At 38.1% G+C, this 25,834-nt stretch overlaps 1 protein-coding gene across 10 annotated transcripts in view; it reads left to right on the top strand.

Annotated features, from left to right (window-relative positions):
• The window catches only part of ZEB1 (zinc finger E-box binding homeobox 1), a 129,664-nt gene that overhangs the window by 52,152 nt on the left and 51,678 nt on the right, over positions 1 to 25,834 (top strand). Inside the window, exon 1 of one of the 10 annotated variants that reach the window (XM_064505821.1) lies at positions 2,999 to 3,050. The exons of 8 other annotated variants lie outside the window; for them this stretch is intronic. In XM_064505821.1, the coding sequence (XP_064361891.1) occupies positions 3,041 to 3,050 (10 nt within the window). In that variant the 5' untranslated portion in view covers positions 2,999 to 3,040. Of the gene's footprint in view, positions 1 to 2,998; positions 3,051 to 25,834 lie in introns of those variants that run through there. One more of the 10 variants, XM_064505828.1, reaches the window with a different exon arrangement.

The raw sequence follows: 25,834 nt of genomic DNA, 5'->3' as shown, positions 1-25,834 counted from the left end.
TATGTGCATGGATGACATGGTTTGAAAACCACCTATTTTTAAAGATGAATTCAAAACTTGTACAGCTCTGTGCCTGAGCCTTCTCTGTAAGGGTGGAGGCTTCATCTGTGTTCTGCATAGCAAGTTCCTGCAGTGCTTTCAGTCTTTGCTGACCCCCTTTCTGGATGTCTGTTTTTTGGCAACCTAAGAGAAAGTATGGAACTCCTGTATAGCACAGAGTATGGCAAGAATAAATTATATTGAATTATTAGGACTCCCCAAACTGCAGAGTCCTACTTACTTTCTGTTCCTTCAAAAGGAAGATAAATTTGAAGATTTTTTCAAAAATAAAGAGGACCTGCCAATGGGATATGTTCATAAAATTTCTCTGTAGTTTAAAAAGAAAAAAGAAAAAAAAGAAAAAGAAAAAGAAAAAGAAAAAAAACCCAGAACTGGTGCTGCAGTATAATTTTCTAAGCATGTTATCTGAGATGCTGATGTTCTTGCAATACCAAGTTCAAAGCCATTTCTTAGGCATAGAAACAACCTGACAATGTATTGTCAAGGTATTTTTATGCTGATCACCTCATCTTTAACAAGCTGTTCTAGACATGTTAGATTAAAACTAAAATATCTCCTACATCACTTGTCAAGTAGTATTTTGGTAAACAGTATTTTAAACCTTCAAATGCTATAGTCTTTATCTTTACACTAAATCATGAACAAAGTTTAGGCTATGCAATGCAAGCAATTTGTTGGGAGGAGGGGAAGATGACTGACCTGTTCTGGTCCAGGTTCAGAGTTGCAGAATTGCAGACATGTTCCCATGCTTATTGTATGGTGAAAGAAAAGTTGAGATGTTTGTGTGGGCTTTGCGTTGTTTTTTGTTAATCAACAGCTTGCTCGAATGTAATAATCTTAAACACTTTGTGGCCTATTTTCAGTTTTGTTTTTGTTTTTTCCCCTAATCTGGTTTGGTTGCAAGTTGTGTTCACTGTTTAAAATTCTTCAAAAAAAAAAAAAAATCTGATTCTTAAGTTTTAAGCTGTTTCCAACCATAACTGTACACTAATTGATCAGAAATTTGTCTGTCTCTGACCTACTTAGAGAATGGTATGGAAATGTGTATGTGTGAGTTTTCCTCAGCCCACGTAGAGGTGTAGCCAGCTGTGGCCCTGTCCGGGTTGGTGTTGGTGGGGAGCCCTGTTGTAGCATGTCGCTCTGGAGCTTCTCTCTTCCTTGTGTTGGCCCTTTCCGTTGCATGCTGAGCAAATGTTTTCTTCCTTTGATTTATTGTTTTAATACTTAACTCTTTTCTCCAAATTTGGCATGTGGTTTAAAAATAAATATTTTAGTCTCATCTGTCACTAATAGTCTAGATTTTTTTACACCAAGTACTTTTTACCTTAGAGAAAATTTTGGTGATGAGTTTCAGTTTTGATTACATGAGCAGTGTGAAATGCTTAACAGCTAGGAGCGGTACACCTAAACAGCACATGTCTTGCCGTTTTGTGTAAGCAGTGGCTGTCTTGTTCTGAATCATGGCAGACTACTGTATTTCTCTCGTCATTGTAGGTGAAGCCTGCAGACCAGAACTAAAGAACAGGCGCACCTTGTCCCTCCCTCTGTGTGCAGCCTTAGGGTGCATCTGTGTTAAATGCACAGATGTGGCAACAAAAGTTAGGGTGCTTCTTGTCTGTCGTATTGTTTAAGTATAAATAAGGCAATTTTTTTAGCTGATGATGTTTGTTTAGATAATTCAGCAACTTCTAGTAGTCACATCAGAAAAGCATTGAAACTGATCAGGCCCTGGCTGAGCTCTAATACTAAAACACTAAAAATTAAAAATATATTTTTTTCTAAGACTTCAGCCTCTTGGAAATACACTTGATATTGTTTGTACAGTCATACAGTTTCAGGAGCTAAGCTATTGAGACCAATATCTGTATACCTTACATGGGATGCAGGGGTTTTACTATTGTGAATTGGCAACTGCTGTGTTAAAATTGGGAAGTCACAGGTGGTGTCTGTATGGTTTTCTTGAACTTCTCTAAAATCCTCTAATAAACACTGTCATCTTGAATTCTGCAAATAGAGCACTGTATGCACTGTTTTCTTTAAAATACTTTGTGTATTCTATATTTCCTATAAATTCCTGCACACTGTGTTGCAGATGCCAAAATTATAGGCCTTTACAAGAAGAGCTTGTACACGCATTGTACTTATATTTTAACTGTCACTTACATGTGTGGAGTAAGAACAGCTTTTGTTGTAATTAAGTACTGTCCTACATTTTATTACTAAAAGTAAACTAAAAATTTGAGTATCAGTGTTACACTTCAGTATGTTTCTATGACCTACATACTGCCCCCCCCCCCCCAAATTTTTGTAGACATTACAGAAACTTAAAATAGGCAATTTGGAGGAAATTAGAAAGGTCAGCTAGAGAATGGGACTTACCATACTCTGTAGGCAAAGAATGCTCGAATGTCAAAGGTCCTTTCATATGCTTAGGAAAATGCAGATTTCACTGTAGCAGCCAGATGTTTTTTGGTCCTCTTAGCCAAATGCACTTCTTCGTAAAGCATTTCTGCTTTTATTTCCTACACTTTTCCCCTCCCTCCTATGCCCCTTCTGAAACTGTTCCAGCTCCGTGGATGTAAAATACTTAACTATTATTAACTTGTTTTTAAACCTTAATAAGAACACTTTTATAAAATGTTCAGTTACTGCTGCAGATACTTGAAAAAGATCTCTTCATTAACTCCCTGCAAGTTGAGAGGCTGGGGGGGACCCAAAGTAGAACTGGCCTGATCCTTCTTTTTCCCCTTCCCTCAATTTCATCCAGAGCAAAGGCTGAGAGCTAACAACTTTGATTTTAACCACAACGTTTTTATTTCCTTCTTGCTTTCAGGTTAAAGACTAAAAGGAACTCTGCCGAGCTTCCAGGTGTTTATATAGGAATCAACAGAGTTAAAGGAAGCCATTATCAAAGAGACTAGGTGTTCTTGACAGTAGGTAGGAAAAGTAAACTAAATACATATATCCACATGCCCTATACATGCACTATGGTGAGTAATAATGAACAATACAAACGGGATGTGTGTCGCATGACTTTTCCAGTGAAATGACTGTATGCAGCTGTGTAGCTGCTAAATGAAAACAAAATATAAATGGGGAGGAAGAAGAGATACTAAAGTCAAAAGTAAGGGTGTCTTGTGGGTTTTTTATTATTTTTATTTATTTTTTATTTAAGAGGAGCTGGCCTGTTCCTCTGAACTTGGAGACAAAATTTTCAAGGAGGGTTTGGAACATCTGGGAAAGAACAAAGGTTCAGTGCCAAACTCTTCAGGATATTTTATATAAAAATAATTAAGGTCATAGAATATGATCTTACTGTCTTAAGGTGGTCATGTGATGTATGATTATAAGGCAAAATGCATATTTATTGCCTGTTTGTGAGCAAGAGGGGTGGTTCTGCCTTTTTGTCAACAGGAAGTCCCAACTTTATTTGTCCTGTATCTCTGCTGTTCCCTGGTCACTTAACCCCTGAAATACAGCAAAGTTAACAAATATGAACAAAATTAACATTTACTCGTGTATACTAAATTCCAGTTTACATTCTTGGATAATTCTTTTTTCTTTTTTTTTTTTTGATAGTGCTAAATACTACACCTAGGCCTATCAAGATTAAGCAGTAGGTCTACAACAATCTTGCACTCTTCTGTCCAGAAATACAAGGTCTAGCTAACTCTCTTGAGTGCATGAGTCTGGTGCAGTCGACTTGGTGGTGGGGCTTTGGGGGAGATGGGGGAGAGGGCTTGGGGGAGCGGTTATAAATAAAATGTTTTGCCTATTAGTACTATGTCAAATATCCTGTGGCCTAAATTCAAAACCTTAGAGCCGGGATCTTTTGATTACTTGTGCAGAAAGGCCACAAAATGGTTTTGTATAGGCATTTGTGGCAAAATCTTGGACCTACCCAAAAGTTCTGTGTTATCTTCTCATTTCGGTATTGGCTTGCTATTCTGAAATGCAGCTGTGTCAGAATGAGGTATTCATTGACCTGCTACTAATTAGCTGTCCAGACTTTTTTTTTCCTTCAATCACAGGTGGATCTCTTATCCTTCTCCCTCCCCATCCCTCTAACCCCCCAAAACAAAACTGATGCTTAGTAACTTCCAATTAACCATCTTTGACAGCCTTTCTATTCTATTGTTGCAATAGTTAGTGAACTCTTGAATGTTACATTTGAAGAATACACAGTAAACTTAGATTAAAATATTAGTCTAAAATGATAAGAGAAAAAACATAACATGAGTGGCAGGATGCAAAGTGAGACCTACAACACGATTAATGAACTTTGATCAACTTTCAGGATTGCTTGTGTGTATGTATGTGTGTGTGTGCTCTAAAGCTACACTCCAATTTTCATGGATGGAAAATGCTTGTAATTTCCATTTAGATTGATGTAACTACCAGTGTTCATTGTCAAGCAGAATCAGCTTCCTTGTTTAGTGACATAGTTATAAATTCAATGGACTTTTCCTTTAACCACTCACATTTATAAATGCCCTAAATTAAAATGCACATTTCAGAGGTGGGAGGAAAAAAGTAGTGTAACTCGTTAGAATCAAGTCAACCTGAAAAAGCTAGTAGAAAAATGTTCTTCTAATCTGTTTACTGGTTACATTCTTCTCTTGGTTTGGAAATCATGTTAATGTTCCCTGTTTGATAAGCGTTTCCTGCTGCTAAGACAGGATTCTTGAATGCTGGTAGTTCTGATGGAGAATATGGGGCTTAATGAACACAATCAATTTCTTCATATTTGTACATTCATACGGCTCCTGACAATACTTCCTTGTCTCTGAGAATTCAATACAGTGTTCAAATCTTCCTGATTCAGACCAGACGTTTGAAAAATCTCGAATTCAGAGGGTCTTGAACTTCACTATATAGCTGTAAAGTATTAGTTTGTTAATTTACCTTTGGTGTATAACAAATGTCAAGATTCAGATCTGAATAATTTTAGTGATAATTGTCTTAAAATTGCATTAAGGTGTGACTTCCCCTGCCCCCTTTCCCCCATTTGGGGAGGAGGGGGTTGTTCTTTAACCTTGGGGCTTGAGGAAACCAAAGGAAATAAATCAAATGTTTCAGGCTAAGAAAACCTGAAAAAAAGTTCTGTAAAAATGGCAGTAATGCTGATTATTATTATTATTATTTTAAAAAGTTTAAATAGAATGAAAGCTAGCAAGCTATTTTAGTTACAATTCAATGTCTCAGTGCTACTGAGACATATACAAGTGATTCTTATTTTAAGACTACAGCTTAGCAACTGCTAAGCATTTTTCTTTAGTATAGTTGTGCCTAAAGAATATTTTTTCCGTGTATACATGGAAACTTATGTATCATCTCTACTAGCTGACGTGACCTTATACTTTCTTAACAGTACAGCCTGATACTTGTAGGATTCATGCTAAGCACATACTTGCAACGTACTGATCTTGAAATCAGGCATAAAGTTGTGTATATGATGATGCAACTGTTGTAGGCTTATTACTTTAAAAAATTAAGTTTCAGTCATTGTGTCTTTGCAACAGTCAGTGCTGTCTTGGGTGATATTGAAAGGAGATGGACCTTTTCATGAATATATCTAATCTGAAAGTTAACTATAGTTGCATATCTCAGTAGGAGGCTTGACAAAAAAAATGCTGTGTTAAGACAGCGGAGTCATCTTACTCATACATTTTTCAGACTGTTATTTAATAAAAGAGTAAGTTGTTAATGCCCTAACTTGACCCAAACCAGAATTTGTTTCATTTGATTGCAAATGTTTTTCAGTATATGAGGACCTAGCAATCTTTTGGCAATCTTGTTTTAGCACAGCATATAGTATGTGGGGGGAAATATTATGTATTTAATTAGGTACTTACAGAGTAGAATTTAGCACATAAGTGCGTTGCAGAAGTACCAGAATAAGAACGGTGATTGCTGAAGGGGGAGTGATAGAGCTTTCAGTTCAGGTGGCTGTCATACGCTGACATTAATATGTAAATATATACATATGCACACAATAACATCTTCCCCAGTCAAACTTTCTTGTGCCCACACAGTCACAATAAAATTTTTGCCCAGAGTGATTTTATATCCTTTTTACTCATAAATAATGTAATTTGAAGGATCTGGAGCTGCCTTACTTAGATTGCAATCTAAGACTCAGATTCCATAAAAACCGTGGACACACTTGTCCTTCTTTCTAGAGAGAATGACAAGTTTGTACAAGAAGTCTTCGATATCCCAGTATACAACTTGACACTTCTTTTCTCATCAGATTGCTAAGGTATCATGGACCAGATAGCTGGGGATCTTGCGAGGAAACCAGTTCTTGACTTGTTGCTGAACAGCAACATGCTGCATCTGAGATGAGATACCCAAAATGCTGCTATAATCATTCTGGCGGTGATCACGCTCTGCTTTGTTCCTGTAGGGATGTTGCAACCCTGTAGAACAAGTTCTCTGTAGTAGTGCTGAGGCCCCCCAAACGGGAAATTTGTAAGAATATACCTTATTTCAAAAAAGAAATTAAAAGCGGCAGCCGTAAGTGGTGTGCATTTTCTCTGAACCCGGAACTGTCCGTATTACTTGCAGGTGCTTGACCTTTGTGAAAGATCAAAATATAGAAGCCTTCATGATTATATGGTGCAGTACGTAGAACTACGGGAATAGGAAGATACCCTTCTTTCACAACGTTGAAATGGTGCCCAATGTAGGGAATAGAAAGTATCTTAAATTCTGGTAGGCCAAATCTAAAAACACAGGAAATGAGCCCCCCAAAAGTTTGGGGCACAATTTGCAAAAAGAAGGAAAACTAGTGAAACATTTTTTTTTTTTTAATGTGTCATCTTCCAGACATCAGAAACAAGAAGTGTGCTGTAGTATGCAGAAACTGATTAATGGATAGAAGTGGCACTTGAAGAAAATAAGGTTCATAGAAGAAAAAACAATGCTTTTTGGTATGCTCACTGTGAAGGAGGTTGAAGAAGTCCATTTCAGTGCATCTCTCCTCCTTTGCAAAAAAGTTGTCCTTAAATAAGACGTTAAAACAATTTTGGGGGGGAGAGGGCAGGGGGAATGAGCGAAAATGAACAATTGTATGCTACCAGATTAAACGTTGTCAGCATCTTAAATGACATGAGAATGAAATGTATGAACTACCAGCTGCAGCATATGGTGTATTGCCTAGAACTGCTTCAGTATGAGACAACTGCCGAGTGGTGCCCAGCTCCAGGGGAAGTCCAAGGAGCTTCAGACTGGAAGGTCAATAGAGAAACTCTTGTTCTCTGTGAAAGAGTCAAGGAACAGGTGGACAAGGGGGATGCAGTTAATACAGTTTAAACAAAGACTCTTGTTAAAGGCTCTTAAAACCTAATCTACAGTAAGATAAGAGAGGAGAGTCTTTGGGTAGATAAACTGGTTGAAAGTTGAGGGTACCAGAAAAAAAGGGGGTGATGATAAATAGTTTTCTGCATTTTGGTGAGTGCCCATTATAAAATCTCTGCTATTCAATGTATAGTTAATGTAATAAATGATCTGGAAAAGGGAGTGAATAGCAAAGTGATTAACTTCTGGTAATGATACAGGGTTGTTCAGGATCAGAGAAACAAGGGTGACTAAGAGTTGCAGAGAGATTTCATGGTAGAAAGACAAAAATGACTGCTGAAATTCACTGTATTTAAAAATTATGATACCAAAGCAGAGTACTTGCCCTATTATAAAGGGCAGCAGCTGATCTGTGAATCCAGATATGAGCATCAGAAGAAAGGTAGTTGTCTCCTCTTTGAGAGAGACTAAAATTGATCATGGTAAATAACATATTTCCTGACAGACCTTCATGTAATAAAGAAGGGTGAGCCAACTGCTGTAGCAGTTAATCAAGAAAGCAAATATTAAGTGTGGTAGTTATATTAAAACATGTTTTATCTCCCTACAAATTAGGTACTGCTTTAAGCAAGACCTATCTGAGAAGAGAAATCATAGTTTGAAAGAGGTAGAATGACAATCTGAAAATTGGAAATGGCAAATAGACTATGGATACAGACAAAAGTAGAAACCAGAATTTGAAAACAGTTGGCCTTAGGCCCAAGCAAGACTCAGCTTTCAGCAAAGTGTTGGGGTTTTTTTTCCCTCCTCTCAACTTGAAACTAAGTATTACTTCATTCTAACAGTTGATTGTGAGATCAAGTATGCAAAATCTATTTTCAAAAATATGAAATCAGCTCATGTAAGCTGTATAGCAGTTGCCAGCATATTTGCTGGCAGTCTGAAAGCTTTTTTTAAGAAAAGTCCCATAAGCACAAAGTTCGAACTGTTGAATCAGAGGGAACTGGAATGAAATACAGAAGAAATTCAGGTAGGTAAATACTTCTCATGGTGTCTTGATGCATGTTTTAAGCATCTACCTGGGGCAAATAATTCTTGATTACTATGATTGCGATTATTCTCCATCTCCAACAACATAGATACCATGAAACTAAGCCAAGACTGTAACAAGGCATCCAGAAAAGGTTTTTCTAGTTTAATGTATAACAAATGATCGTATTTACCAAATTACCTAAAGGGAGGATATCAACAGTATTTCATCCTATGCTGTAGCCAGCATAATCTTATTTAAAATGAGCATGATATAAAAAAAACCAAGGCAGAATGAGAAGGAACAAAAAAAGGAAAAACAGTACAATCTAAGAGGCAAGTGGAATGCAAGAAGGAAGAAAAAACCTGGAAGATAGTTGCTTTACACAGTTGCTGCTACCACAGAATTATTTGACTTGAAAGAAGAGCCAGAAAAACCGATTAATTCACTGTTGAATCAAATTTTCCCCTTGAGATTACACATAACATTAAAAATGAGAACAATGGATTTTTAGCAGCTCTTCATCTGAACCAGAGTACTGCGGACTCCAGAGTCCATCTAGTTTCCACAAAAAGTTTTCTTTTTCAAGACCAGTAAGAAGTACGCTTATCCTCTTCTTCAAATTTCCCATTTTTTATTACCTCTTACATGAGAAGACTTTTTTTTCATTTCCTGTAGACAACTACAGGAATGAGAATTTTTTGTTTTGAATGAAACATGCCTGCTCTACTCTAAATATGTACTGCAAGCTGTATTCCAGTCTGGATTCCTTTTTTATGCTAGTTCAAACCTGTAAGACCAAGTCTTTCTAATACGGTTCAGAAGAATGCATGTAGCAAAGGAGAGAACCTCTCAGCAATTCTGTTAATTTATATTTAGGCATCTGTTCCTCCCCCCCCCCCCCCCCCAAATGATTGACAGGAGTTGAAGTTTATTTTGGGTAAAGGGTTACTACATTTTGCAGGGAGATTCAAACTTAGGCATGCCTTAGATATGCATATAAAGTGAGTGACTATCCCCTGTTCTTTATTCACAGGATAGGGGAAAGGACGTGACCTATTCCCCACATGGTGTTAGTCTCTTCTCAGTCTTTGGCAGATCTGTGTATATTCTAATCAAGGAACAAACACTTGCATCCAACCCAAAAAGGATCGCTCTTCAAATCTGTTCCTTTTTTCCTGTGAGATTTTACTTATTAAACTTCAACAGCAAAAGAAGCTTTTAATGTTTTGAGTGGGCTGTGAGCAAACTTACTACTTTCAGTTTAACTAATTGTTGATATCTAAATCTTGTCGAGTGTAATTTGCTTTGAAAGAAACATTGCAGCAAATGGAGTACCTGGAGATTGTATTCTAGGACTTGAAAGCCATGTTCTGTTAAAAAGAAAAGGAACTCCTTAAACAAGACCGCTCTAAATTCCTGTACTTTTTGATACACACGCTTGTATGTCTTCAACATCTTTGGGGGTTTTTAAGGGAGTATTTTGCACTTAAGAAATGGCAAAGTCCACATTTAATTTTTATCCCCTCCCTTCTGACTTTCTCCTCCACAGGCACCCCTGTTCTCCTCTTCACAGGGGTGTGTGTGTGTGTATGTATGTGCAGAATTAGAGTAAATTGCATGATCACTTGTATTTTTCCACAGCACTCCTGTCTCAGTGCACGTGTGATGTGTATTTAGGAGGCAGCTAGTCGCATCTGTGTTCCACCGTGGTGTTCAGTATGTTGTCTTGTGTCTCACAGTGTGCCGTTCAGCCCTTTTTTGACATAAAAATTATTTATTTCTTCATGGATGTTCATCAGACTTCACAGGTCTTGTCTGTTTTCATGATGGATATGAGATTGCAAAGAGGTTTTCCATCAATTTTGCATGACCTTTTTACATACTTAAATTTTCAGATACTTAAACCTACTTAACTTATTACTTAAGCACAAAATGCCGTGTAATACCAAGAACAGCTCCCTGTAACTGCAGCTGATTATTTAGTGTCTGTTTGCTTTAGGAGCTCTAGAAAATTAAGTTGGATGTCTGGAAAATGGAAAAAGTAGGATAAATAACAAGGTCTACGAAATTTGATTTGTATGGCCTGCTTGGCACTGACAGAGACTCTGTAGCAAAGACAGGGATAGCGTGCAGTTGCATCAGCAGAGAGGACGTCTTACTGCAACCTCTGTGTCATTCACAACTTAAAAGTTTTACAAATGAGCTAGAGGTACTAAAGTCACATGCAGATCCTCGTTCTTTCCCAATGGCAGTCATCCTCTCTGCTGAATAGTAAATATAGTTTTGGCTGGAAAGGCCAAATAAATTACGGTTTCATGTTACTTTACTTTCATGAGGGTCGGAAGAAGTGATGTTTGACAACCCTAGCTGTTATCTTTTCACTTTTATTTCCATTCTGTCAGCCCATGTGCAGTTTGTTAGCAGGTTTGGAGCCATTAAATCTCACAAAAAATTGTATGGCTTGAGCTATTGCTACTAGTTACTTTGCTCACCCCAGAGGAGGAGGAGGAATGTTTTCCTAGCAAGCTGTGTGTATGTTTGCTGAGAGAGAAGAAAGGTAAGGCCTTGGGGGTAAGTCTTTCTAGCAAACGTAGATGCTTGTTTTCCTGCATCTCTAAGCATGAAACTTTTCTTTATATCTTGCTTTGATTTTCCCCTCCCTGCCCCATCATTGGATGCTTCTCTTGGGCTTGTTCATGACTACCCAACTGCATTATTCAGACTTCATGTATCAGTCCTGCTTTTTCTTGCCCAGTTTCTTGCCAGTATCTACTTAATCGAAACTCACCTGATTCCCTTTTTTCCCTCTTTTTTCTGACTACCATTCTTTATTTCCTTCCCTGGAAACCCCTTCCCCCTTTTTTTTTTCTTTTTTCTTTTTTTTTTTCCTTTTCAGATCTGTTCCTTCTCATTCTCCCTCTCCTCACGTGTCTCTAGCAAAACTGGACAAAAACTACATAAAATCTGCCTCCTTCCTGTTACCTTTTCAGCTCCACTGATCGTGCCTCCTTATTCCTTTCCTTCTATTCCCAGTTTCCCACCTTCTCAATGTCCCCTTTCTCACTCTTAAGCCAACTGCTTGCTAGTCCTTTATCTGCTGTTTTCTTCCTGACTCCTAGTCAGTCTCCTTCTCTTCTGTCTTCCATCCTCTTTGCCCAGATAATTTGGCTTTCTACTGACCCTTTTTGCAGTTCCCACTCCTCTTGCCAAGTAGGTTCAAATTCCTCCCCTGCCAGCTTCCTGCAGCTTCCCACTCACCAGATCTGTTACAATATACTTCTTTCCTTTTCCTTACTGCATTCATTCATGCCCTTTGCATTCTAGGCACATTTTCCTTTCTATGTTGCCTAGGTGTCAGCACAGGGTAGCTGAAAGCACAGGAGAAGCTGGTTTCTGGGTTGTATATTCAGTGCTAACCTGACCAAAGGACTAAAATAGTGAGGAAAATATATTTTCAAAAAGACCAGCTTTATCTTTACAGTCAAGTTTTTTAAAGATAGGAGTCTAAAACTTTTTCTAGTTAAATATCACCATGGTATTGCTCTTCCAGATCATGTAATTACAAAAAAGATACTCAGTCATTGGAGCAGTGTCTGCATACTGTGTAACTGTTTGGATACTATAGCTTGGGAACTTTGGGGAAAATGGAGCGCCGTCATTACTGGAGTGTGCTGAGCCTTTACAGTTTTTTGTAATTTCAGCAGGTCCAAGAAACCTACTGAGACTTGTTACAGGATATTGCAGATCTCAGAAGTTTACATGGGCTCAAAATGAAATGGGGCAAATTCCTTGGAAAAAAAATAGTTAGGACTGTTAAATGCAGGTGACAACTGTGACTCATAACATCCATAAACTACAGGTAGCTGAAAGCTCAGCTGGTATCCAGGACAGACAGCACTCTACTTGCTGCCTTATTTTCTTATCTGCAGTGGGCAGTCATCACACAGAGGATACTGGGTAGGATGGTCTTTGGTCTGACCCAATGCAACTGTTTTTATGCCACTGATAAGTACAAAGTCCCTCTTCCCACGCTCCCTCAAAGGTGTATTATTGGGACAAATTTTGGGGCAGAGACAGCAAAAAGCAAATTCCTATCACGTAAATTGCACACTGTTAAATGTATCAGATTCCCTATGCTAAATGTAGATGTGTCACCATGCTCAAAGATAAGGTTTTTGTGGTGGGGGGGCATGCACATGTGTGGACACTTTTTGCTTAAATTCAAAAATATTTTTTCCATAGTCATACTTCTTGAAATGGTTGAAGCTGTTTTATGTCAGATAAGTTCCATGTTGACTGCTTGCCTCGAATTGAATTATATGTCAGAACTCTTAACATAGTTGGCCAATATTAGTGTTAAAAGCAGCTGAAAATAGGATATTTCAATAGCAACTTTGAGTACTGAGTAATCTTTAAATTTCCTTCTATCCTGCATAATCTTAAACAGGTAATCCTGAAGTAGCAAGAAATGCCTTAGTTAGAAGAGGGAGCTATTCCACAACCATGATGACAGGAAAGTTGAAGTCAAGATGCAGAATAGACGCTTTAACTGTTCTTTTCTTCTTGTACTCTTAATGGCAAGAGAGTACAATTCAACCAGTCGAACTAGTAAAGCCTGCTCTACAAGTCAGATTTTTAGTCATGGAAAGCATCAAATCTGATTATAAGGGCTGTACTGAGTCAGACTAAGACTCTAGCTAGTGAGTCTGTTGCCCTGTTCTCAGTAGGGTCTCCTCCTGAACAGAGGATGGGGACAGGACCTGGTCTGCCTGTGCATTCATACCTTCTGTCTTCAGGCTCTGTAGATATTCCTGTATGGTGCAGGTTTTTTCAGCATGGAGCATTCTGGCACAGACCTACCTCCATCATCTCTGACATCTCCAATATGGCTGGCAGCTCTTTACCACCAAAGCAAAAGATCATCTCCAGATCTCTCTGAACTGCTGTTTTTATACCAAAACCTTTTCAGAACCTGGAAACTTTACAGAGCAACTGTGTCCCCCTTAATCATCAAGAGGGTGGGGGGAATCTCCTATCTGAGTCCTTGCTGCACTGTCCCTGCTCCTCTGTGCAGGCACAAAGGTCCCCTATCCAAATGTCCTTTCCACTGAAAGCCCTCAAAGTCACAAGATCTCCTTCTGGCCCTGGCTGAGCTGGCCATTCATACCCATCAGGGGAAGAAGCCTTATATGCTAATCTTGGCAAGCATTGGGCCTGTTGCCATCCTCTCACATCTCTGAGCTGAGCACCCCTGGGCATCATCGCCGTCTCCTTGGACACCTCCAAGGAGTAGGTGTTGTCAGGGCTGCTCTGCTTGGCGCCTCTTTCCAGTTCTGATCTGTTTGCTGTTCCCCAATATCAGTTGGGTATTTTTCTGTCTCTCCCCTCCTTTTCCACGGTCTTTCTGTATATACGTGTGTTTGTGTGCATCTTCCTTTTGCTCTCCCTTCCCAGGGCAAGCTGTTAGGTTTTGTTAGGTTTGGGGCTAATAGTCAACCATAAAAGGATGAAAAATAAGAAAGATAGTAGGTACTAGCAAATGCTGAGGGAACAGCATGAAAAAAAGGAGAAACTTCTAATCATTTAAACAGTAAGCTGTTCAAATTTAGCAGTGTGTGGCTCCAGTAGTTTCCTGAATTGAAACATCTATGTATATAAATCCTTCTAGCCTATTTTTATGTATTTCAGCTCTATGGAACGTTGCCTATATGATCCCATATGCTATATTAGGTCACTCTGTGATGCTTTCTCATCATCCCTGTGTAAAGGTGTTGTCATTTTATTTGCATCTTCCAGCCTGTATTTTTCTGTATTTCATTTTGCAGCTTCTGACTTGTTGGGTTTTGCCAGGAGAGAGGGAGATTTTCATAGTAGCAAAACAACAGTAATAACAGTGTTTTATATAGTAGTAAATTATCTGAAAAGCTACTTTGTTTGTAACAGATACCAGCTGATAGTCTACTTGAGTTGTCACACATTTCATAATTGTTTTGTTTAAGATGAAAAAAATAATACAGTGATTCTTACATCTGTTTTCACTTACAGTTCTGTGAATGTGAAACAGCCAGTATGAAATGCACTGAAAATATTCTCAAAGAATTAAGCACTGAGTATTTGGATGCTTGCAGAGATTTTCATTTTCTATATTAATGTGGGTGTGTGAAAGTTGATTTCCATGTCTAAGCTTTTATTTTAGAAACTTCTCTAACATAGTTTTGCTTTTTACCAAAAGACCAAATCAATACTTGAAAGGTATTTGATGTGGTTTTTTCTGTATACCTTTATTGGAATTACACTTACTTTGCCCAGGTTTCACTATGCATAGAACTAGTTTAGCATTTTAGTATGCTGATTTTTAGGTTATCTTTCCATGCACGCACACACTTGTATGTGTATGTACAGTGTCTTTTTAAATATGTAATTTCCATAAGTAAGACAGTCATCTTATGAGGTAAACAAGTAACCTGTATCTAGAAAATACCTTGTCAAAACTTTGTATCTTCCAGCTTTGATTAGATATGTAAGAATTGTTCTCCTTCTGGACTGCTCTGCACACTTCTTAAAACTGTACAACAAAAAATGCATTATCCCTTTCTGGCTCTGAAAATAAATGTCTTGATGGTAGTAATTTAGGATTTTATACACTTTTTGGCTGGGATTGGATGTGACAACTGGTGTAACAAAAAGTCTTAAGGAAACTGATTACTTGAGTTTGCTTTTACCAGTTTCATGCTGTTTTAAATTACATTTCATTTCAGCTTTACAGGTATGTCTATTCTGGTGCAATTAGAGGAAATACAGAGCATTTTTGACTGACTATTGGGGTGACTAGTCAGCTTAATCTATTTTGTTGTTTGGAAACTTTGCTAATTTATATTTTTCTTAACACTGCTTATTTCTTTCTTTTTTCCTCATTATTTTATCTGTAGAAACTGATATTCCTTTTCCTCTTTTTTTTTTTTTGATGTTTAATGTTACAATACATGACCCTTTTAGATCCTTCCTGGCTAGTATGAGCTTGTATGACATAGACCACTTGGGCAGAAGGGGTGCAGGGATCCTGTTTGGTCTTGATTTTGGAACAGCTTTAACTTGTGAAAGTTGCAGTCTTACCCTGCAAGTGGCACTTTGATTTAAACATTGCAAGTCTGGAGAACAGCAGGAAGCAGTTCCTAAAAATAGCTGTAAATATTTCCTTATCTTCTCAACTATAAATTGACAAAAATCTATGCTGCCCTCATCTGTTCTTTTGTTTTCAATTCTGAAATACTGCTTAACTGGTTTTTCTTCATAACAGCTCAATTCTTCATAACAGCTCAATTCTAAACTCTTGAGATTTCTAGCCACAATTTAACCTTAGAACCAACATCTGAATAATATTTTAAAATGTGTTAAATATATGCAGCACCTGTGTAACACTTTATCTTGTTAAAGATAGATTTTTTTTTTTTTGGTTACTTAATACTTTGCCAAAACTTCATTTTTTCACACCAGAGTTTATGCCACATATCCATCTTATTATGCATGTTTCAGTATTAAAAATTCCTGGAACTGTTTTCAGTAAAAATACATGTAACCTCACCTTATCTTTGAAAATTCTTAAGACTTATTGCTGTGGAACAACTTGGCAGAGTTTGGTGGAGATTAAACGAGATTTGGCAACTCATTTGTATTACGTTCTGAAAATAATGATCTGTAAGGTTTGATTAAGGATTTTCATTTGTATTTTAACTAGAAGAAGTCTCTAAAGGATCTGCCTGCACTGAAGAAGACTTTCTCATCAGCTGTAATTGATTGTAGCTCCTGAAGTTGCTGTAATGCCTGACCCAAGAATTGAGAGCTTAGAAACTGTTTCACTGGTATTTTCATTGAGCCTTTTCTCCCTTCTGACTCCCAAAAGACTCTGGGGCAGCCAGACTTGAGTGTAGAAGTCTAAAGAGTGAAAGGAAGGATATGTTGTAAAAGGAAGGCGAAGATAGGATCAGGAAAGAAGGCACTACACTGCTAGGAAAATGCACTGCCCTGCTGAAGCATGTTTTGAAACTTGCAGTCCTCAATTACAATCTAAAACTGTGTACTGTTGTTAAGATTCAGTTGTCATCAGTGAGTTGTGAACTAGGATATGTTCCATGCTGCATAATTAAATGGAAGAGATTTCTGGTACTAAGCAGAATAGCTCTTGTAATTACAGGTGTCCCCCCAGATGACCATTTTCAGTTGTCTTTAGTATCTCTCACATCTAATCCATGGGTGAAAAAACACTCGGTAAAATCCTGCTGCTGACACTTAGACATGAGTGTGGTTCTATTTAACATGATTTCCTTAACTTCTTATAATCTTAAAAAGAAAAATAATTAATAATGGTTTTGAAAGTGTCAAAACCTACTTGCAAAACCTTAATTGGGCTTAATTCAGCCAATGATGCATATGCTCAAGAGAAGAAAAGGCTTTGTGTAGTATTTTTCTTTTAATTTATTACAAAATTTCGTATGCCACTGAGGTTACTTCTGTGATTTTAAGACTACATTAACTTCTTTGAATTCCATGCTTTAAATTAAAAGCATCTGTAAAAAGGAAACCTACTGCGAACTAAGCAATGGCAAAGATAAGGCTGTAAGGAAGCAACCAAGGAGCAGACTGCTTCTCGCCTTGGCTGGTATCAGGTGAGCTTGGGTGGACAGGAGGAGCATTAACGTTGGCAAAGGAGGCTTTTAGGGTATAAGAAAACCTTGCACGTATAAAGCCTTGTCTTCTAAACTTTCGCTTTGGTTCACATACCTCTTGAGAAATTAATTAATAGTGTCTTTTGAAGATGTCAGTGCAAGATTATTTCAGGTTTCTGACTGGAAACTATTGAGTGCCAAAATAAAATTGCCAACGTTACCAGCAGTGTTGAGAAGAAAGGGAAGGTGCAACTTGGAGATCCAGTCTGAGAGCTAAGTTATCCTAGTCATTATCCAAAGCAGCCAAGATCCAAGAAATCAGTCTGGTCACCAGCCAAAAGAGTAGAGCTTGTGTAACGACGTGTGAAGTACAGCCACCCATACTTGGGACGCTAGTTGTAATGATGGTCTTTAATTACGGTCATGTAATTTCCATCGAGTCTGTGCCTCAGCCAGTGCCCAGCGATCAGCAGTTGTGCTGGTGGCAGAGGAGAGCTGTGTGGCTGCTGCTTAGGGCACACGAGCAGAAGCCCTGCTGTTTAAACTAAACTTTGTTGAATTTTTTATTTGAACTTATACCTGGCTGTAAGAAAATGACAAATACAATGACAAAAAGATCTTGGACCTGGGTATCTCGGATTGATCTTCCAAATTAGTGGGCGGTTACGTTTTTGAGTCTGGTCTCAATTTCTCTGTAAAATGGAGACCAGTCTTCCTGTTGTCAGAGGGACGTTAGGAGGATTATGGTGTAAGTACACGGATATGGGAAGGGAGGGCGAGAAATTTTGCAGTAGATGGAGTGAGCACCCTGAGTGATGCATTTGAAAAGAAAATTGAATAACAGCCTAGTGAGTGAGCATGGCCTCCCCTGTGCACTGAACAAGGCACAAGTCAGGTGGAAAAATACCAGCTGATCGTGTAAGTGAAATCTCCCAGTAGTAAAATGTATTAGGGATTCGCACTGAAATTGCACAGGTAGCCTTTATTTTCCCATCAGCTGACTTGACTGTGCAATCTTCTTTGCTTTATTTCTATTTTTTTTTCTGGATGTAATCTATACAATGTTGTAGTTCTTATATTTTGAGTCCACTATTGCCTCTTCTGCAAGTCTCAATATTTTTAGGTAACATCTACAGTGAAGTATGACTCAGAATGCTCATGTGTAATATGCTGTTGAGCCTGTATCTGCCAGTGGCTTTCTACATTCAATTTACAGATCCTAAAACTTTTCCAGGGACAATGCAGACTGCTGAACTATGGATTCAAGTTCATTGAAATATTTTCTGAGGTACTGTTAGCAGAATTCCTAAAAATGTTACTGATCTATAAAATAAAAATGAATGACTTTACTCCTAATTGTCTTGTTTCCATGCTGTGAGCTTTGTTATACACCTTGCAAATTCTGCACTTGTAGAAAGCTTTCTTTTGTTGAAAGCATTAATTTAATCTGTCCTGAAAAAAAGCTCAAAAAATCATTTTCTAAAGAATTCTTAAGACAGGAAATGAAGCGCTGACCAAAAGAGAACCAATTTTAAATAAAGCAGAATTCAGATCCTTTTTTTATACAAAAACTTAGATTTCCTTTAACTTTCTTTTCATTTCATTTCATGCACAAGGCTTTGTGCTTTTCATCTCCAAAACTAGCAATTATGTCTTGTCATACTACTTTTAAAATTGATAGTTTAGTACACTTTAGTGTGGGGGGGAAAAAAAATACAGGTTTTCTGATATGAAAGATTTCTTCTTCACAAACTAAAAATTGTTTAATACAATTAATTTTAAATTTTTGTTTTAAATTAGCAGCTGTTTTTAACTTTTGAAATTTCAGATCCCTTCATGTCCGTTTGAGGTACAGCTTGTTAGCCTAATGGCTTCAGCATAGCAAGTAATTACATCTCACTGCTACCAAAATTACTCTATTAACTTTAACAAAATGTTGCTTACAATTTAACATTAAAGCAGAAGGTGTAAGGTTAAAGATGTAAGATTCCATGAGAAATTAACTTTTTTTGAAGCCCATGAATGTGTGTTTTAATATAACTAAATATGGTAAGCATTGTAAGACTTTCATATAAGACTTTCATATAAATATAGCATTTTTAAAAATACTGCACAAGTATAAAATGGTCATTTTTCTTTATAGCATAAATCTGGCAGTGTACATGCCTACCTTTCAGCTTCTGTACTTTATTCACGGGTCTGAGATGCATCATTTCTACAAGTGCTGCTGGCAGAGAAGGGCACACATGCTTCTACGTCATTTTGTTTTTGAGACTCAGTCTCCTGTTCTGCTTGAAGCATGAAGATGTCCTTGGCAAAATGTAGAATTTCTGGATTTTAGTCATGCTCAGGCTTTCAGGCTTGTTTTTTCTTCTTCTTCACTCCTTTATGTGAAGGGTTTTTTTTCCTTACAGATAAAAGTTTAAATCTTTCTTGTGTTTTCTATTAACTGTGATTACAGAATTGTAGCTGCCTGCATGGTTTGCTTTCTAAAGGTACAGGCGCACCCGTGCACTGGGCTGTTACTGTACTACAGCAGGTGCCATGTGAGGAGAGAGCGCTGGTGTATCAGCCACAGCCGGAAAGAAGCTCCCTGCCGTGGAGTTAACGTTGCTGTGTGATTATAACGTGTTATTTTAGATACTCTTTGAAGTTAGATGAAATAACAAAAGATCTAAAGTTTGGAGTATAGTGGATAATGCTTTACTTGAAATCAGCTCCTTGGCAGAGTGTGCAGGAGGCACATTTCTGCCTGCTGCTCTGTTAGCTGCTTGTCACTTTGATTCCCATTTTTTGGCATTTCTTATTAATCTATTTGTAGAAATTTTCTGAAGTTGGAAAATATTCATTTTTAAGAGTTGAAGTTAATTTGTAAGCATTTCTTAAATAACACCTTTAATTTCACATAGTCAAATACAAAAATAACTTCTCCTTTACTTCTCCACTCACTCTTTCTTAATCTGTTCAGATTAGTTTGTAGTTCATCATTTAAAGTTGACTTTGTGTTCCGGGGAGTTTTTTTCTTACCATCACACCTCTCTATTTGTCATTTGCTTAAATGCAAATATTTCAAAGTTGCTTTTATAAAACATTTCCAGTGAGGTTTTTTCTGTATTTGACTTAAATACAGATTTCAGTTAAGTAACTTGGGGGGGGTGGGGGTGGGGGGGTGGAACTGCTATGTAAGTCCTCCATGAAGAAATTACACCAGAACAAGTAAAAGATTGAGAGATAAAGTATAGGTAAAGTGTACAAGGCTACCAAAGGTGTATGAAATAAACTGTAAGCTGCTACTTAATAAAGTAAAGATAAATACACATCTACAGAAGTGGCTTCCAGACTTTTTTTTTTTAACCCAAGTCTCTCTGACCCTGCCAGCTCTGTGCTGTCCTGGGATTTCCCAGGCTCTTGGCGTAGCTGGGAGAGCTGCCCACCTCGCGCTCCCCTTTGGCTCGCATGCGCAGCGAAGCGGTGGGGCTGCCACGCTGCCCTCGGCTGGCCCGGCCCTCACCTCCCTCGCGCTGGCTGCACCCCAGTGGCAGGGAGACCTCGTGGGCTCACTGCCTGCTGCCTTTCTTGTTAATCAAAGGAGATAACTTGCATATGTTAAAATTGCTTTTAAAAAACGAGGATGGGAAAAGTTGTCTTCCTCCGAAATGCATTTTTTCCTACGTTCTGAAAACAAATGCACATTATCATTATGGCTGGCAAGCCATTATTGCCCAGACAAAGTGCAAAAACAGCAAGGAGGGAGCCTGTGAAGCTCTACTGGCATGAAGTAGTTTCAAACATAGTTGGTTGTTTAAAAGATGGCACTCCAGGTTTACTGTGTGAAATGTTTAATTAGGTTTAATTAATCTGTTTAATGAACAGATTTTTTTTTTTTGGTTGGTTAGTTGAGGCCCTGGCATGGTTGTGGGGGGAATCTTTGCCTAAAGAAACTACTTTTATTTTGTTGTAGTTTGCTATTCATAGCAGTGTGTAGCACATTGGGAATGTTTCACGTTCCTCGTGCGATCACAATGTACAGATCCTAACAGACTTGCTTGAATTGCTCAGTTCCTCTCTGGTAAGCTATACATTAAATTCAGGAGTATTCTGGTAGTTCACTGATATTTTGTTACTAATGATAAGCTGTCTTCGGTGTATGAGATCATAATGATTCAAAAAATAAAATGGATGCGGAAATCACCCTTTGATATGTTTTAGCATTTTGCATTGAAGATGATTGAAATGCAGATCTGAGCATACATAAATTCTGAGATAAAGATTAGGAAAAAACTGTCTTGCGATATTCCCTCTCTCAGACCAACCAACTGCAGCAGCATGTAGCTAATTCAGAATGACTTTAGAAAGCCAAATGGACCTTTCCATAGATACTTTCTGACAACTGGCTCATCTTTTCACGTGATCGGCAAGAACCACATTAAACCATTCTGCCACTGAGCCTTTTTTCATCATTCTAATTCCTTTGCTCAGCAGGGTAAACTGCAAATTCTCCTGGAAATACCCCCCTGTTAGAGTGATAGAACCGTTACTCCGTGTGACAGGACAGCTGAACGTGGCCAAACGTGCACACGGGACTTTCCATTTCGCAAGATAGCTTCTGAGTACCTCAGATTAGCTTGTGTCTGTTGTAGAGGAACCAAATTCAGAACTGAAGCTTAGGTCCTACCTTTTTGTTTCTTCATACCTAGTGGCATGTAAAAGTTATTGTAAGATTGAATTCGTGCCTGAAAGTTATCATTTGGTCAGCCTGATTTGGTTCCCCAGGGATGTCATACAGCGTGTATTGTGCCTGGTGTGTGTATAAGACTTCAACAGTGTAGAGGACAAGGAAAGAAACACAATACTCTCTAAATCCCAGATGAATTTGAGCAATTTTTAGTTAGTTGCAGCAGGGAACATTGAAAGGAAGCAAAATAAATTTTAGAAAACAAGAAAATGCAATTAAGAGAGTATTCCTGACTTAAGAATCACCACTTTCCTTTGATGCCTCTGGTAACTAGTTCTTCAGCTGTCCTGCACCATGTTTTTCTGCTTGTGCCTCTTTGGCAGATGTCACTAGACACAAATATTCCTGGAATCATTGATGCAAAACGCAATGAAAAAGCACTACAGAATTCCTGAAAAGAAACGTGGAGTGGTAATGACAGATGATGAAGAAAACTTTTTTGCATGTGTGGCAAAACTGAAGTTATAGTTACCAGTACAGTGCCATGCAAGTCTGTGTAATGGATCTGACTGTGATCTCACAGGTCATGCTTGGACCAATGACTCACCTCAATTAAAACTCCCAAACATCTATCTTCTGTCTTTATTCTAGCTAGATATGAAAAACAGGACCTGTGTTTCTGAAAAGCACTTTTGCAGTTTGGTCATATGTAATAGGATGGTAAAAATAACATCTATGTGATCATGTCAAAATGAGGAAAACTGGCTTTACAAGGAACATCATTTCTGTTTAGTGATGTAATGTCTAAATAAAATTTTTCTTTTAAAATCTACATTCATAGTTCTACAACAGCAGCAAAGAAAAATGAGACAAATGTTTTTCCTGTATTATGTTCACATTAGGATGTTCAAACCTTCAAATTTAAACATGTTGTTGGCTTTTTATTGCTTCTCCCACTTTCTTTTTCTTGTTAGCAGTCCCTTCGATGGTTTAGGAACCCAAGCATCCTGGTTAATGTATTCATGACGGATGATGGAGGACAGAACAGTGGTGGACAAAATTAAGGTTCTTCCTACAATGGTGATCCTTGGGGGGGGGGTCAGGGAGGGATTTAAGCACTCCTTTGATGCTAGTTTCATCTCTTTCTGGCTGTAAGTTTATCTGAAGAGGATTTGGAGTGGCAAATCTTGGTTTACCAAAAGAGCTCAGAGTACAGCACCTGCTGCAGAGGAATACTAGCTTTAGGTGTTCCTAGCTGACCTTTCTGACTTTCTGGTTTTTTAAAGCTTGTTCTTAGATGGTTATAAATAATTTTGCAGATTTCAATTTGCCTGCACTACTGCTCTGAGTTAGTTTGAAATAGATGCTCAGTGTGTCTATGGCAGCACGCCTGGCTAGTAAGCCAGGCTAAATAGCAGGATAGGTTTGCTTGGACTTGGCACAAGACTACAACACCTAGATAGTGTCTCCAGGTTTGGAGTTGGCTTTATCAGGCCAAGCTGGAATGCAGGCAGATAGAGCTTGCATCTGCTTGCAGAAAGGTCTGTATACAAACTGAGGTCCTGCTGTACAGTATACAGGGTGCCCAGCTTGAACGTTGTTAGTTTTCCATGAGGCTAGTTAAATGATAGTAATATTGTGAGCTTTCTGTAGTTCTTAATACCTTAAATGAGGCAGGATTGCACTCCTGCGATGTTGTCCACCCTCACAGTTTCTGCAGACTGCTCAGAATCTCTGCACCATTAAGGGAAGTTCAGACATCTCTTCCCAAATATATTTAAATTAGAATGTTACAATTCGTTTGGAGGTTACATATAGGTAGAATCACCTCTGTAGCAGATAGGTAGCTATGTTTAATAAATAGTTATGTAGTTTACAAGTTCAAGTGCAGCTTTATTCTAAAATGTTTCCGTTTCCTTCCAAGTGCTTACTGTGTATGTTCTTCCTCAGCCACTACACAAGAGTCAGCTGTGCTAATTGGTTGTCAGTCTTCTAGATGCTGAAGTCTGAGCTAGTCCTGCTGCCTGCCTTCCCCTTGCAGTCCTGGAGGGAACAGATGCTGCCAAGGGCAGCTCATCTCTCCTGAAGCGAGCGCCTGCGAGAGCGCGAGATGTCCATGCAAGGCCCCTGCTTTGCTCTAAAGGCTATCAAAGGGACCTTTGGTGACTGTCTCAGCTTTGGACATCTAAAGTTTGGTGGGAAAAAAATTGCACCTCTGTGATGGTGATTTTCTTACTGTGGACTGAAAAAAGTCTGAAAAAAACGTGTGCAGGAATTTGCTAATAAAACTTTTCCTCCCTCCCACTCCCCTCCAATCTGCATTCTTACAATCAGTTTTATCCCACAAAACTTGTTTTTTTTTTTTCATCTACTTCTACTTTCTGCAGGGTTTCTTACTATTACATTCTGCTGTTATCTCTTCATCCTAACTTAATTCTTTGCATAGCCACTCTAGACTCAATTCTTTATTATTATTATTATTATTTCTTTATCCTCCTACTTATTTCCTGATAGCAATATTTTTGTGAATTCTCGGTCTTCATATGCACTGTCACTTCTGTATCATTCTGTATGTCCTGTACAAATTCCTACTAAACCCCAGTCTTCCTGTTCTGTTCCCACAGCCATCCTGGTGTGATCGTGTCTTTGCCTTTGGGCTGTGTCTTTTGCTGTACTGTGTGTTCTGGTGGTGTCTCTGAACACCTAGGTTTGGGGGTGAGGAGTTTCCCTCTTCTTTCTTCTTCTTGTCCTCATAAATAATTTGCTTACATTTCTGTCTCTGTTACCTTCCTCCTCCTACTAGTTGTCATCGTGGTGGAACTTCCTTTCTCTCCTCATTTTCCTTCCGTTATTTTCCTGTCTCACACAACCTTTATTATTCCTTGCATCCTGTATGTTTCTGTATCCTGTAAAAATAGGCATCTTCCTCTGGGGCATAGATACACTCTTTAGATCTTCTCCCATATTCTGTTAGATTTATGGTTGTGCTGGATATAATATAGTACATTATCCTCTTTACAGTTCAGCAAGAATTACAGCTTATGTATAAATGGAGCTTGTTTCTTCATTATTTTAAAAAGCTTTTGTTTTGAAAGTAGGGACAATTTAATCACTTATGTGATCTCAAATTAGAAAGAGGTGGCAAAAACAGTCTTACTGGCTGCTTCTCAGCTATGTTTGCTCGCCAAAGCTTTTCCTGAATGGTTGTTCATATCTGTACTATAGATTAAAAATCTTTTACTATGGAGAGGCGTTGATTAGCTTGTCTTTACAGAAGTACATTAAAAAAAGTGATAAATTGGTCTTAGTATTATTCTGATTTCACATGGTTCTTGAATGTTTTGTTCCATTTATATCTCAAAATGAAAAACTGTGGATTAAATGTCCATGTACAGGGACTGTATTATCACAACATTCAGTATCTATTTATTTATCTTAAAAATATAAGTGGTGAAATCTGAGGACTTTCTCTCACTACCTTCATCATTGCCCAAGAGTTACTGATTAAAATCTGCCAACCACAGAGGTGCATGTGTGCATCTATGAGGGAAGATTTTTTTCTATCTCAAGGCTCTTGATGTTTGTCCCCTAAATTGTAGTATCAATTTCTAAGATTCCTAAACTTATCCCATTTTTTTTGAAATCTAGTGATTTGTTACTCTTTGGGGGAGTTTCTTATTTCTGGAGAAAAAATATGCCTCAGATTTGTTTCAGAGCTGAAAATCTTAAAGAAAAGAACAAGTTTATTCTATCATAACAATGTGAAATTCTTTGTCTGCATAGGTACTGAAGAGGAAAATAAAACAAAACGCTGTTGTAGAAGATATTTAACACTGATTCCTCAGATGATGTAACCAGGGGAGCAGAAGCATGCTCAGGTCTAACTGCTAACATGCTCTGCCCCAGTTTGGGGATTGTAGCTTGCCTGGGAGATGCAGATCTGTCCTCAAGTTTTAAGAGTTCCCTAGTCTATTTAATATATTCCATGTAATTTGCAGTAGTACAATAAATGTTCCAAATGAGTTACAATAATACAGTTAGGCATTTAGCAAAGCATAAGTAAGCGTTACTGATGATAGTGACCCAGCTCGGCTTTACCTG

Source organism: Dromaius novaehollandiae, chromosome 2 (assembly GCF_036370855.1).
Source record: "Dromaius novaehollandiae isolate bDroNov1 chromosome 2, bDroNov1.hap1, whole genome shotgun sequence".
Classification (NCBI taxonomy): Eukaryota; Metazoa; Chordata; class Aves; order Casuariiformes; family Dromaiidae; genus Dromaius; species Dromaius novaehollandiae.
This window is presented reverse-complemented; position numbering and strand designations above follow the sequence as displayed.